The 14286-nt window shown below is 39.4% G+C and overlaps 1 protein-coding gene across 4 annotated transcripts in view; it reads left to right on the plus strand.

Annotated features, from left to right (window-relative positions):
• Positions 1–14286, plus strand: part of TBC1D4 (TBC1 domain family member 4) — a 556453-nt gene that overhangs the window by 65401 nt on the left and 476766 nt on the right. For 3 of the 4 annotated variants that reach the window (XR_007903340.1, XM_051780401.1, XM_051780404.1), the window contains exons 7-12: positions 746–856; positions 1954–2073; positions 5629–5703; positions 6694–6920; positions 8709–8858; positions 13981–14141. Coding sequence is in view for 3 of the 4 variants with exons in the window: in XM_051780401.1 (XP_051636361.1) it covers positions 746–856; positions 1954–2073; positions 5629–5703; positions 6694–6920; positions 8709–8858; positions 13981–14141 (844 nt within the window). In the remaining variant the exon portion in view is untranslated. The remainder of the gene's footprint in view (positions 1–745; positions 857–1953; positions 2074–5628; positions 5704–6693; positions 6921–8708; positions 8859–13980; positions 14142–14286) is intronic. The other variant, XM_051780402.1, reaches the window with a different exon arrangement.

A 14286-nucleotide genomic window follows, 5' to 3' on the forward strand; every position in this document is an offset into this window, starting at 1 on the left:
GATTTTCTTGCTTTTGATTACATTTAGTTTGTTATGTAGTTGATTTAGAATTTACTGCTTTTCCACCAAACATTTCATACTGAAATATCATGCTCCAACTTAACCCCATATATGATACACTGCTAGTAGAAAAGTTTTGTTTCCCAAGTTTGCTGAGATGCTCTGTGTTCTTACCCAGAGTGTATTTTTTTTTCTTCTGAGCTTAGTTTTTCATCTGTAAACACATTTTCCCACCTGAAAGTGATGTGGGAGTGGGTTGAGAGCAGATGAGACATGCAGGTATCAGGAACATGTCTGGCATTTTTAGATTTTGTCTTTTTTTACTTATTTGGATGCAACATTCTTGTGTAAGCAGATATACTTAAGTGGATGAAGTATACAATGATTTAGGCTTCCAAAGGGCTCTGCTCCTCTCTAGTTGCCTGAAGAATAGAATGGCTGTTTGGTTTTCCTGGGTTCCTTATGCCACTTATAAGACTATACACCGGTAAACAACTTTAGAAAACAAAATGTATGGGCGTAAGGCTCCCTTTTCTCCACAGCCTGTAAGGTGTTTCCATTTTAGTTCTCTTTTACTCAGGAGAATGAGAGCCCACAGACAGTATTGCAATTTGACACAATAATAGCACACTCTGGGATTTGGTGTAGCAGTATATTAATTTCAAAGAATATATACATATGGAAGAAAAAATAATCAAATCATGAATTGAAAGACAAATTTTCCTTTCTTTGCTGTTACTGACAGAAAATGAAGCCTGACAATGACCAGGAAGAAAATGAACTTGTGATCTTACATCTCCGTCAACTCTGTGAAACTAAGCAGAAAACACACATTCACATTGGTGAAGCACCATCGGTAAAGCTTGGTTTTGTATTATCCCTCTCCCTCTTCCCAGTCTATTAAAATACAGTATTAATGTATATGGTCCTAGCAGGACCACTGCTTTATTTGGTCAGGAGTAATTGAAGCTGGATATTGCAATTAAGAGAGGACTGTGAGAGAAGAATTTGATTTAATTTATAGTGGCATGTTTGGGTTTTATAAGCTGAGAGGGGAAGAAAAGAAGGGAAGAAAGATAACCAAATACTTTTAGATCTATATTTCTTTACAGTGTGAGTATGCCTCTTCTTTTTCTTTCTTCCTTGATCCCCCCTCCCAAGCAGTTATATTCAGGGAGAATAGAAATGAAGAGAGCATTGGTTTCTGTCGCGGGGTATCTATTGTAGTAGTTAAGTTTGGCCGATATAAAAGCACACACACACACATACACACGCTGCACAAGGAGCTGAGACAAGAGCTGTCTGCCACATCAGCGCAGCAGCATCCTTTATTAGGACAGCTAACCCACATTTTCTCACACACTTTCTGTAATAACATAATTTCTACAAAACATCATCACTATGCGCCTGCACCATGAACAAAGCCAACATTCTTGTCCTAGTACATTTTATCCTCCCTAAACCTACTTATCACCTTTCCAATTAACTTCCAGCTTCTCAAGGCTGCACTGTTCATGGGAATGGTTAATTAGCTCCTCTGCTCTCACGGGAACGGTCTTATGCCATCCAATATATTATGTTCGTCTATGGGTTCAATTTCTAGGGGCCTAAGGGGCCTGCCACTTCCCCCCACAGGTTTCATTTTAAACTATGAACTCATCTTGCAAAGGAAACATGTAACAGTATTGTTAAATTGATATACTTTTACAATATAGCCTTTAGGGATGGAATGTGCATTTAACTGTGGATTTGGTGTTTTGGGAGTGTGTTTTGGCTTTTTGTTTAGGTTTGTTTTTTCGGAGAGAGGTGATGGGTTTGTGGTGTTCTTTTAATAAGAGCCAATAGTATATTCTTTATTATGTAACTTGGTTTCAACTCTAGTCGTTGGAAATAGTCTTTGCGATTAAAAAAAGAATTGCCAAAGCTGAGTTGTGTCCTTGCTCATTTCAACAGGTCATTTCTAACAGTTCGATTCCAGAAAGCACCACCAGTGGTGGCAGGTTTAAACTTGACATTCTGAAAAACAAGGCCAAGAAATCCTTGACTAGCTCTCTGGAAAATATCTTCTCGAGGGTAAGATTAACAACTCATTGTCATCAGCTCTCCCAGATACCCTTGACAGTAAAGACCTATCAGATTTTTTTTGTTGTTTTGGCCTCAGTCTGATAAATGCTTAATGAAGCAATAACCCTATTGTGAAATCTGAGAGTTACAGCTGGATTGATTGTGACTTAACTGCACTAGAAAGTTTATGGTAAGGCCACACGTACAGGGTGGAAAAAGGACAAATTTCTGAATAATGAACATTCATTGTAGGTGGCGAGTTAGTTGAGCATTATCAGATGTGTTGCTTCAGAATAAAACTTAATTTTATCTCTTATGATCCCATAAAGAGACATCATTTTTTGAAAGTGTGAATAAGTGTACCTGCATATAGTGGAAATCTTTCCTTTCTGAGAAGTAATGCTTTAGGTCTCATAGCTAAAAGTGCTTCTAGTAGGCACCAAGAATCTTCAGAAAGTAGTTACAAAGTTCCTTTTGCAGGGAATAAATAAGCAATAGTCTTAAAAAGTGAGTTGTTCTTCATTTTAATGTTCCTAGCCAGATATGATGTGAAATTGCAGATAATTACTGAAACTCTCTTATATGAAATAGCCTTTTAATAAAGAAGTCTGAATTGCAAATTTTGCTTAGTGTCCCCTTGCTTAGTAGGTTGAGTCAGAGGAGAGGCATATAGAGGAGTAACTGAAGAAGGCTGGGTGCCTGGAATCCAATGTGTCATTACAGAGAAAGTGTGATGAGCTGTGAGTACTGGATGGTGAGGTCTAAATATAATTTGGAGTAGTGAAATTAAGTTCCTTCTGCTAGTAATTTTAAAAGTACCATGCTAAATCAAGCACTAAGTTGCACTTGTCCTGCAGCTTCGTAGGCTTGTCATAAAGTAACCCACAAACGTAGGATGCCATAGATGTTCCCTATAAAGGAAACAAAATAGTGTTTGCCAGAGATAAACCTTAGAACTTACAGTTAGGTGTCAATTTGGTCTTCTGCTGAAACTGGCATTAGTACTCTCCTGGTCAAATATGACCTCTGCTGTGTAGCAAGTTTAACAAGCTAGGAATTTGGTCTGAATATGGAGAGAGAGAAAGAGAGGGATAGAGCATGCACAAAAGAGAGTGATGACAGTCAGAAGATCTGGATAATTTTGGCAGTTTGGAATATCGTCAAATGGTCACAGCTACAGTTGGGCCTTTGCTGAGTCTGATTTCTTTTCCACATCCAAAGGACATGTGACTGGAAAGTAATCTAGCTCTGATGGTGGGTCACGAACCCCACAGTGGTTATGGAACAAGCATACATCACTGAAATAACTCGGTAAAGCATATACAGGCATACTGGCACTCTGGTCATGTCAAGGAGAAATCATTGGACAAAGTACACTGCTTAAATTGAAAAGTCTCTAAAGGGAAATTTCTTAAAAATAGTTGTTGAGGGTTTTTTTATGTAGTATCTTTCTTCTCACCAGGACCACTTTGACGTGCTGCATATTATAATGTTAGGATGTACACAGTCCATGATTGAGTTCAAGAGAAGGGGGCACCTGAATTTGGATTAGGGCAATTTCAGGTTTGCTATTTATGAAGTGGACTTGCTGTTGTGAGGAATGTTGTTTCATCTTTAACCTCACAGTGCAATAGATCAGAAACAGCAGTATGTTGCAGGAAATTATGATACATGCAGGGGTTCATCCTTGCTGATCCACTTAAAGGTTACACAATGCAAGACCAAGAAAAATTATTTGCAGTGCAGCTCAAACACTAATTATTTGATTAAAGCAAGTATATACAAATATCTCTCTGCATTGGCACTGTGTTATGTGCATACATGTTATACACAATAACTGTTTCAGTAGTTCATATTCTTCATCAGGCTATTACAACAAGCTTAATGGATAATGGTTAATTCCTAAAGGTATTTAAGCACTAAATACCTATTGTTGTGGTCGGTTTTTCCTCCTTAAGCCAGGTGCAAATGGTATTGATCTTGTAATGGATGCTAATTATGCATAAGTTACCATCTTTATGTAAACGTACATTTAGGAGTGAAGAGACCAAGAAAAAACTTAAGTTGGTTTTGGGCTTTTTTTTTTTAAGTTGGCATTCAGCATCTTTTTGTAGATAAAAAGGTTTATATAAAAAGTAAAAGTCAGTATATGTTGGGGAGAGACTTAGACAGCCTCAATCTTAGCAAAGTTAAAAAGAAGTATGTAGTAACCAGATATCTAGGAACACTTTAAGTGGATGGCTTCTTAGCTAGATAAATAGCATCAAGTGACATTTTAAGCTACTTGAAGGAGTGGCTGCTCACTACTCGCCATAGGGAAACATGCTGGTTTCTGTGCTCTGGCTTCATTTAGTCCCAGAGGAATGTCACTTTTTCACTTCTTTGTTTTTCTGGACTGATCTTATTTTTGTGAAGTTTGAACTGAAAACAGGCCGTGACTTCCTAATGAGGTACCTCAGGAAAATAAATATAACCTTTCTTTGACCTCATGAACAGATTTCTTCCAGCCCATGATGCACTAACCTCTTCTGTTGTTGTTCTTTCTTAACCAAAAAGCCCTTATTACAATGCCAAAAGTGTGTGCTTTCAAAGGTAGTGAGTTATTCTTTCCTCTTGTTTTATTGTGAGGGTCAGTGAAGAGATGCTTCAGGCAGAGTATTTATTGGTAATGTGCTTAAATGGAATAAGGTACTTAAAGGGCACTCTGAGTCTAGAAAATAACCCTTACTAGGGAAAAGTATGCTAAATAAATACTGCTGATGTTAACAAAACTTCCTCTGGAGTTGCAAGCATACCAAGAGGAGCTCTGTCTACAGTTTTCCTAAAACCTAGGCTATTTTTCTCCTGATAAAGTACTGAAAGCAACTTACTTCAGCAGTCAGAAGTGTCCAACAGCATACATCACCAGGGAGTTAAAGTTAGGAGTGAAAGGTATTCAAAAGTATTGCTGATCTATCACCTCTTCTTGTGAAAGCAAAGGACCATTACAAGTTCAGCAAAGGTCCTCTAACATTAATTTCTGGCAAATTCTTGTCAGGTTTATCTGAACTATAAATGAAAAGTCTTGTTTATGTCTTGTGCTATTTGGATGGATTTGCAGCCAAAGAGCGTTTTTTCCCAGTTTTAGTACTTTAACTACTTTTGCGCAGGTGGACTGAATTTGTCTGAAATGTCTAGATATGGAGCAAATTGTGTTGATATTACGGTGCATCCATTAGCAGCAGCACGTGCACAGTACTGAAGTCTGGAGTTTTTTGAACTAATCTTCTTAAGCCAACTCAGCTATTTTGCCTCAGATATATCAGGAAATATTCAGTTGATTCAGACAATAGAGTTGCAGGTTTAAAACTCCTGGTAGCAACATGGGAGAAGGTACAGTTTGACCAGCTAAAGATGTCACTGCTTGTAAAATCCTGTGCTTGTCCCATCAGCTGTGGTCTTATGTCAAACTTTTCTTGAGCCTGAACAGTCCTGTGTTCACTTGCACAGGTGTTGCCATCTTTGCTTAACCTTCAGAAAAAGAGGAAAAAGACCAGGTTAGATTACTTGCCCTTTTTTTTGCAGGGAGCCAACAGAATGCGAGGCCGCCTGGGAAGTGTGGACAGCTTTGAGCGCTACAACAGCCTTGCTTCTGACAAAGTACGTAAGGAGCTTAGTTTAAATTGGCACGTTTTCATGTACGGGTGTTAATGAAGTGTAAATATGGCACTCTGGAAGGAAGTAGCACAAAGCACACCAATTTACAAAACTCAAAGAAGAATTTCCACTGGGAGTCAGGAGGTCTAAGAAAGCTGGGGTTTATGTTGACTTGAATCTTCAGCTTTAATCTGGTTGTTTTTTTTCTACATTTCTCTTGCTTTACAAAAAACAAGGAGTTTCTGTTAAGTTTCTGCCTTGTTTTACTGAAGTAATTTAAAAAGGTCATGTCCCAACAGAAGGAAATGCTCTGAAGGTGAAGAATCCTTTCTTTAATAATAGTTGATTTAGGGAAGTAAAAATTTTTGACCTAAACCCAGCTGTTGGGCATGCTGTATGGTAGCAAGAGGGCGGAACTCTGTTCACTTTCTTTTTATTTCCTGTTTTTAATGTTTTACCTCACATGAGAGTTGGTTGCTGATTTTCCCAGGAGTGAAGATTCTGTTAAGGTTTTCCTGCTACAGTTACTCATAAACTGGCTGTGTAATAACAGTCTCTCTTCCAGGATGTTGCTGTGACGGTACAGGAAGTATGCTCGCGATATGTCGAGGAAACTAGCTAAAAGCAGTTTCCCTAGTCTTTTCCATTCCCCTGTTTTCCCGAAAAAGACACAAGTCTGGTAACTGGAATGCCAATCCCTGTGAGAGGATGCCCGGTGTAATTAATACATTGTTTGCCTTACATATACATTTTTATTCCTCTTTCTACTTTCTCTTTTTTTTTTTTTTTTTTTTTTTAAGAAGGATGCTGCTGGTTTCGAGTGAATTATCAAAGGATGTCTGGTTTGGGTGATAATTAGCATACAATAGGCCATGACCCAGAAGGGGGAGAGGCTTTGGTGCCCTGATGCTGCGGCGCATGGCCCGTGGGTTAGATGAGAGCTCTCGTAGGGCACAGAGCGTCAGGCCTTACTCCGCCAGCACTTCCTTTCAGGACACTTCACCGGGCGATTCCCCGCCAGCTACTCCTCCAGCGTCCCCCGTGTCCTCAGCCTGGCAGACATTTCCTGAGGAAGACTCGGAATCCCCCCAGTTCAGGAGGCGTGCACACACCTTCAGCCACCCCCCCTCCAGCGCCAAGCGGAGGATAACCTTCCAGAACGGGAGATCCCAGAGCGTCCGGTCCCCACTGCTGCGGCAGAACTGCGTGGAGATAACAAGGTGAGTCAGGGCATGCTGTGCCAAGCTCCTGCTCTCCCCTGCCGTTGCAGTACGCAAGCCTCACTCCTTATGGACTCTGTTTCTGCACTTCTCCAGAGTTGGTTTGCCCCTTCATGTATTTTCAACCTGTCTTCTCTGCCTCCAAGTAGTTTGGTGCTTTGCAGTAACTCATTAATCCCTGAAAGTCATTCAGCGGAGGCATCAATAGATCAAATTGATGATTCGGCTGGATGCTGACACAAATCTGTTTGTTTGTTTATTTATTTATTTATTTATTTATTTGTCAACTCTGAGCTGAGCCTCTTTGGCAGTATGGGTAGTCATGCTCTTTGGAGAAGAGGTCCTCAGTGCTGTACATGGCCTGATGCTTTTATGCCAGGTTGAAAAAGGTACAAGTGTCTGTCACTGTGTTCGTAAAAGCTCACAGAGAGTACGTCCAATTTAAACTGGTGAGGAGTCTTCCATAAGGACATAAGGATTAAACACCTCCACTGAACTCTGAGGCTTGTGATTTCCCTGTTTGCCTTTCTCCGAAGCTTCCTCTATGATTTCTTTCCCCTTCCTTTGGAGACTATCCAGCTATAAACATGTGGAGGAACGCTGTTCCTTCAGGAGTTCCGTCACTCAGCAGAAGAGGTCTCCACAGTTCATTGTGGGTCTCTTTGGCTGTACTTTCTTTCTTTGCCTCCATCCTGGATATCTGCAGTAAATGAGTGTACAAACTACAAAACCTTTACAAAATTGAGGCCCAGATGAGCTTTTTCCTGTTGGAGGATCACTTTCTGCAATCTACTTGTCCGTTTCAGTGCTTAGCTGCAATTATACTTTTTGTGGGCTTTTTCTAAAAATGGTTTAAATAGTAATTTCTCACCTGTTTGATATATCAGTGTGAATGCTGCACCAGCTTGTAGAGGAAGGAAAAAATATCTATTCTGTTTAAGAGAATGAAAGGGGATGAGGGGTAAGAAGCTAGCCTTGAGGTAGCTTTGTTACACTGTGTTTCTGAAGACATAAATAATGTGTTTTTTACTGAGATAAACTTCAGTTGTTTTTTTTTTCCCCACTCACCATGTTGTATGCAAACAGGAAACCCTGTGACAGTTCCAGCCGAAGGACTTGCTGACTTGCTGACTTTTGTATTTCTTTGTAATAACTCTTAAGAAGTCTCTGATTAAGTGACATCATCATCAGATTTTCAGTCAAGAGTTTGTAGTAGCGGTAGTTCTAGACTGAGATTCTACATTCTTTCCTATTGAGGATTAATCATAAATGTTAAGTAAAAGAAAGTGAATTAATTTGTATGTCCCCCCAACACTTGTTACTACTATTAAGTAATGTTTAGCTGACTATCTTGATTTAAACACTTCACAACAATTTATTAAAAAATACTGCCTTTAAATGATGTCTAATTTCTAATGTGTTATTTACAAAAGCAAGAGAAAAGTGAAGGGAAGGAACAAGGCTGTTCATATTATTGGAAGAAGGTTTCTAAGGATATTTTCTGAATGTTTAAGAGATTATTTTTTCTGAATTTGCTTTGAAAGTAAATAAAACTAAAGAAATAAGGTGGTCTCCCTGTTCTGCAGTGTCATTGGAAAGTTTCTTAAAAGAAATCAGCTGTAACAAGAAAATGAGTATCACCAGGGAAACTGCCCTGTAGCGCACTTGGTACATTTTATCTTCTTGGAAACAAAGATGGAGTACTTGACCAGTATCTTTAATCTGGATGTTTTGTTGTTTCCAAATCTATGCTGACCCATTTGCTATGTTCTCTTGTTGCCTGCACAGTCCTAAGGTCGGGGTTCGGCGCGCTCTCAGTGAGAGTGAATCTGCGTCACCTGGTCTCCCCTCCTCTGTCTCTGCCCCTTCTTTCCTGAAAAACTTTTACCAGGGCTCAGGAAGGTTGCTCCAGCGCTCAGAAAGTGACCTCTCCAAGAGGTGAGAGCGTTGTCTTCTGCCTAGTTCTTCAGTGCCACCAGCTTAACAAAAGGATTCCTAGTGAAATGCAGCACATAGCATCTCTCCCACTGCCTTGTGCTCCTGCATTTCTAACAGACTTCTGTGATGCAAATAGGTGAACAGGCTTTTGGATAAAAAAGCCTGTTAAAAATAGAGGCTTCTATGCTGACATCTAGTAGCTATCACCTATTTCTGTTCTAGTGTTGCAAATCTGCTGCATTGGTTTGTCATGTGAAATGCAGTGGATTTTAGGAGTGTCACACCAGTTTAATGCTTTCTCTGCTGAATGCAAACCAGCATGCATTGCCGTGATCATTGGCATGTTAAAATAAGAAAAGAGCAATGTGAAGAGTGCACAGTACTAGTATGGGTTGCCTGTGCATGAGAAGGGGAAACACCAAGTTAACTGGGTGATACTAACTGTGAGATGCTTAGGGAGAATTAACAAATAATTTCCAGTTGAAGAGATATGAGGAAGAAGAAAAGATATGAGAAGTGGCAAAAAAAATAACCTGTCTCTTATAGACTGCTTCTAATTTGTGTTCCAGTGCAGCTTTGTTTCTGTGTTCCCTTTAGTTAGCAGTCTTGATCCAAACTGAACCAATGCCCAAGTCAGTTTATACCGGCAGCTGGATCCTATCAAACCTAGCTTTCTAGATTTGGAGAATGTAGGGATTGACTATTTTATGAAAACTGTACTTTAATCCCAGCTAATTCCAGACTGTTCTAAGATATTACTCTTTTTTAAAATTGGTTATGTGGACAGGTCAAGATACTGTGTTTCATTGTAATGGAGTTTTGAACTCTAAGTGGGGAGATCTTCAAATCAGGAACCATTCCCAGAAGACCATCGTGTTTCTATGTAGGTTTTACAGTATACACATTTCTGATATCATTTTATCTTGAATTTGTATGAAAAGACTGGGAAGTTGAATTCTGTACTTGATCTAGGGGATTTTGTACCATCAGCTTCCAAACTGCAAAGTAGGTTGCATTGATTCAGTTGCTAGTTATAGCAATCAAGAAGAGAAGTTTAAATGAAGGTGAAATGGGGAAAAATGCAAATCTTGGCACGAGCTGCAACAGTATTTGTTCAAAAGTCAGTTGGCTTTCATGGACTCAAGCGCAAAATAATTCAGGTAGATATTATGTAAAGAGTTCACAAGAAATGAGGTAGCTTTGTGGTTTTTTGAATATCAGTCTTAGGGAGCATTTTAAAGAACGGTTCTGGGAAGATATTTGGATAATTAAAACCAAACAGTAAGCATGTTTGTAATCTGACCAAATTTTTGAGATTTATTCTTTCCTTATTTTTTTTCCTTCCCCTGAAGTAGTTGTCTCATCTTCATCCTATGCATTATCTGATAGTGAATGAGATGATGCTTCAGGGAAACCAAGTTGCAATTACCTGAGATAAAAAACTGAGATAATCAGTACACTATACTCTTGACTTACTTGGGTTTTTGCTTGTAACAGCTTAAGGATAAAAGTAGAGACTGAAATGTTTGAGGCATTACATTGAATTTTTAGCTTTTCACTTTTTATTGCATATAAGCTGATAAATGCATTTTGGTTTCTGTATTAATTCAGAAGCAGAGACTTAGTAACCTTACAGAGAACCATTATTCTCCAAACTGAGTTGTGATGCATTTGTCTTAAATATAGAGTATTACACTGTTTTATTTTTCCAGAGCTGCATGGGAGGTATGTTAAGTGATTAAAACAGAAACAGTTAAGTTAAACCCCAAACAAATGGAAATCCTCCATTTTGTGGAATTTCTCTGTTGAAGTATTTGACTCTTTCGTATGTCTGTTTTACCAAAGAAGAAGTTGTAGAAAGTAGTTATGGTTTTTTTCTTCTTGGTGGCTATGTTACTATATAACCCAGGAAGTACTCATCCTCTGCCTTGCCCCAGTGCCTAGGGTCTATAATTGATAGTCTCAGAGAGTTATAAATTTCTTTAGTTTGACATAGAAACGTTTTTTTAAAAGTCAAAAACATTGTTAAAAACTGGAATTAGTGATTGGACTACTTCTGCTAGGTGACCATGCAACATGTTTCCCATGTGGATGTTTCACCTGTGGTGTTGTCACAACAGGGTCTTTTCTTAAGAATTCTTAAGAATTTTTTCCTGTGAGTGAGGTTCAGTATCGGTGCCCTGACAGGAAAGTTGTGAAAGTCTTTTTCCCCAAGTTTGTAGGTAGTGAAAGCTCTTCTCTGCTTCTCAGTAGCAATGACTGAACTCTATTTAAGAAGTTTTGGAGTTGCTTTGGCTCCTAGTCTCTCCACTCACGTTAATAAACCTCATCATTTTGTAGGGAGCTGATATCTAATGGTCGCATACACTTTTTTCGTTACCCCCACCCTGTTTAGAAAACTGTCTTTTACACCCATCTCCTGAACGTTTTCATTAGGATAGGAGACACTACCATTTTACTCTGACTTCTTCGTAGTTTTACTCTATAGGATATTGTTTCACACCTTCAGATCTGATACTAAGCTAGGACTTGTTTTTCTTGAAATGAGAAAACTTTCTTTGCTCTCTTTCTAGCCTCCTTTTCCTAAATCTTGGTGTTTTCCTGGGTGAATATGGTAAAGTGTGTTCCTGAGACTTTCGAAAGGTTTCCTCTAATCACTCATCAGACAGCTCTTTGAAAGAGGAGGTGATTAATGTTAGTCACTTAAAATACCAGGGGATTTTTGGAAGGGAGGTTTTAACAACAGAAGTACAGGTCCTCAGAACTGTATGATTTGCATACTTCATGAGGTAGCATATGTAATTAGTTCATCCCAATGTCAACTCCATGACTCAAATGGTGTAAACAGCTTAGTTTCTTATCCTGTAATAACCATCTTCTTATTTTTACTTTCCTGCTAATTTTACTACTGTAAATTGAACACTAACCCTGAGATTAGCTTAGTTGGTCGGAGCATGGTGCACCAGGGTTCCAGGTTCAATCCCCATACGTGCCATTCACTTGAGAGTTGGACCTGGTGATCCTTTTGAATTCCTTCCGACTCAATATAGGACTGTCTGCACGTTTACAGGCATAGTAGCTGAACATGGATTTTTGTACACAGCAGTAGAAAGAAAGTTTTCATTCCCTTGTTGTGTGGCCTCTATTTAGTAAGCCCTGGAATGACTCAGTTTTTGTGTTCTAACGTGAGATATGTAAGACTTGAAATAGTGAGAAGTAGTTCCATTACAGATATTTACAGAACAGATTATATGTCCATTAGAATGATTATATATCCAAATTCAGTATCTCATTTCCAAGAGTTGTTGGACTGAAATACCTTTGGAAAACAATACCTGTAGATTCAAAATTAGTGTTGTACTCTATGTTTAGCTACCATGAGCAGTGGTTAGCCCATCACTAAAGACTCTTACAGCGTTAGACAAAGAAGATTATCACAGTTGCTGTCTTGGTTAATGCAACATGGGGATCTACTGAGACCACCTACTAATAGTATGATGCATAGGGAACTGAGACACAGTGGAAACTAAATCAGGAGTAGAGAATAATGCAGACTATCTGATATTCAGGGCTTCCAGCCTGTAGTGCTGTTTTCAGAAGAGGGCAAGGGTGGTGCCTACTGCTGGGTAGCTGAATTTGAAGACATGGTTATTTCTCTGCCAGGGTATGGAAGCAGGGTCTGATACCTTGGTATGATGGTGAGTCCACTTTGCTCACTGAGACTTAAAAATGTCAGGGAGCTATTGTAGATCATTAGCATAATGACGGCTTTGGTCACCAAAAAGGCTGGTTCTAACTTGGTGAATCATTTTAGCACAGAGTATTAGATATGAAGTGCTGATTGAGATGGTGTAGCTGAAACTTCACAGTTCTCCCTTGCAGATGTCTCCTTTTGTGCAGGCCAGATGTGGGGGACAGACTGCAGCTGACAAACTGCAATCACCTGCAACTGCCTTACCACTAAAAACATAGTGAGCATGCTGGGCTTTCCTTTCATCTAACTTTTTAGGATTCTTGCACTGTAGTATGGAAATTCATCACAGGATGGAGGTTTAAGTGTAGCTACTGTGTTGATATGGCAGTTTTCCCTGTGATGAAAGTGAAGCTGTGGACATAGCTCCCCGGGTTTGATGCTCTCTTCCTAAAAGCCTGTAGTTGTGTCTCATGCTGTTGACATTACATGGAAGGATTTGTGGCAGATAATCAGTGTACCCATTGCTATATGAGATTTGTGCACCTACTTTACTACCAGAAATGCAAAATGCTGAAATATTTCTGAAAGTGGCTCAAGTACTTATGAAAGCTGAAGGTCTTTTCTTCTGGCAGAAGTCAGTAGAAAGGTATGCTTGGTGTGTCCTCTTAGAATAACCTCCCAGCAAAGCTTTCCTGTATCCTCTCCTTGCTTCTTCCAGCAACATAAGCTACTGTTAAAATTACTGTGTAAATATATTTTTACATGGTAACTGGGGAGATCAGCCCCTTTCAGGTCATTGTGATAGGAGCTGAGTGTGCCCTCTGTTTGCAGAGGAGAGGCTCTGTTCCTTCAGCTGGAGATGCTGATGAAACATGAAGACATTTGGCGTCATTTATGCAAGTGAAGCATCCACTTCTTAAAGCATAAGAAATAGACTATACGAGAAGACAGAACGTTGTCTCCAATAAAATATTCACCTGAGCTCATCATGACATTTAAAATGGCACTAAATGAAGTGTTGTGCTCCACTAGAGCAACATCTAGTGTTATGTCAGTTTGCTCCCATAAGACTAATGTATGGCAAAATAAAACCCATTGCTGTCTGTTTTAGAGGCTAAGTATTACCGTGTTTCTCTCTTAGCTGCTCCAAAAGTTTAGCTTTTATTCTGAGCTTCCAGCTGAGCCCTGTGTGAATGCTTCCTGGTGGTATATAGTGCCAACTTCACAGCAGTGTGTTACAAGAAAACAATTGGGCACTTCTGTATTCAAGGTGAAGCTCACACACAGCACGCTTTGCCCTTCTTAAGCTTCCCAGCAAAGGCTCCTGAAGGTTTGGTTGTACATTAGACAGACTTAATAAAGATTATTTTTTTTCCCCTCCAAAGATGTCTGACTTTCAACACCCCATATGCTTTTTCTTTCCTTCAGTGATGGGGAGGGAAAGAAAAGAACATCAACTTTCTGCAGCAGTGAGTCTCTAAATGCTGTGGGGGCCACGCTCACACCTCGCCGCATCTCCTGGCGGCGGAGAATATTCCTGCAGGTAGCTTCACCTATGAATAAATCTCCTTCCAAGATGCAGCATCCAGGTCTGTGTGTGCTTTTAAAGAAAATAAACAAGCAGTTGTTGTTTAGTACTATAGTGAACTGCAACATGTGCAAATACAAAAGGGAGAAGGGAGTCAGCTTGATACAATATTAATGCTAGAACCTTGCTAGAGATCAGTTGTGCTC

Source organism: Manacus candei, unplaced genomic scaffold (assembly GCF_025592945.1).
Source record: "Manacus candei isolate 608988 ecotype Guabito, Panama unplaced genomic scaffold, ASM2559294v1 h1tg000014l, whole genome shotgun sequence".
NCBI lineage: Eukaryota > Metazoa > Chordata > Aves > Passeriformes > Pipridae > Manacus > Manacus candei.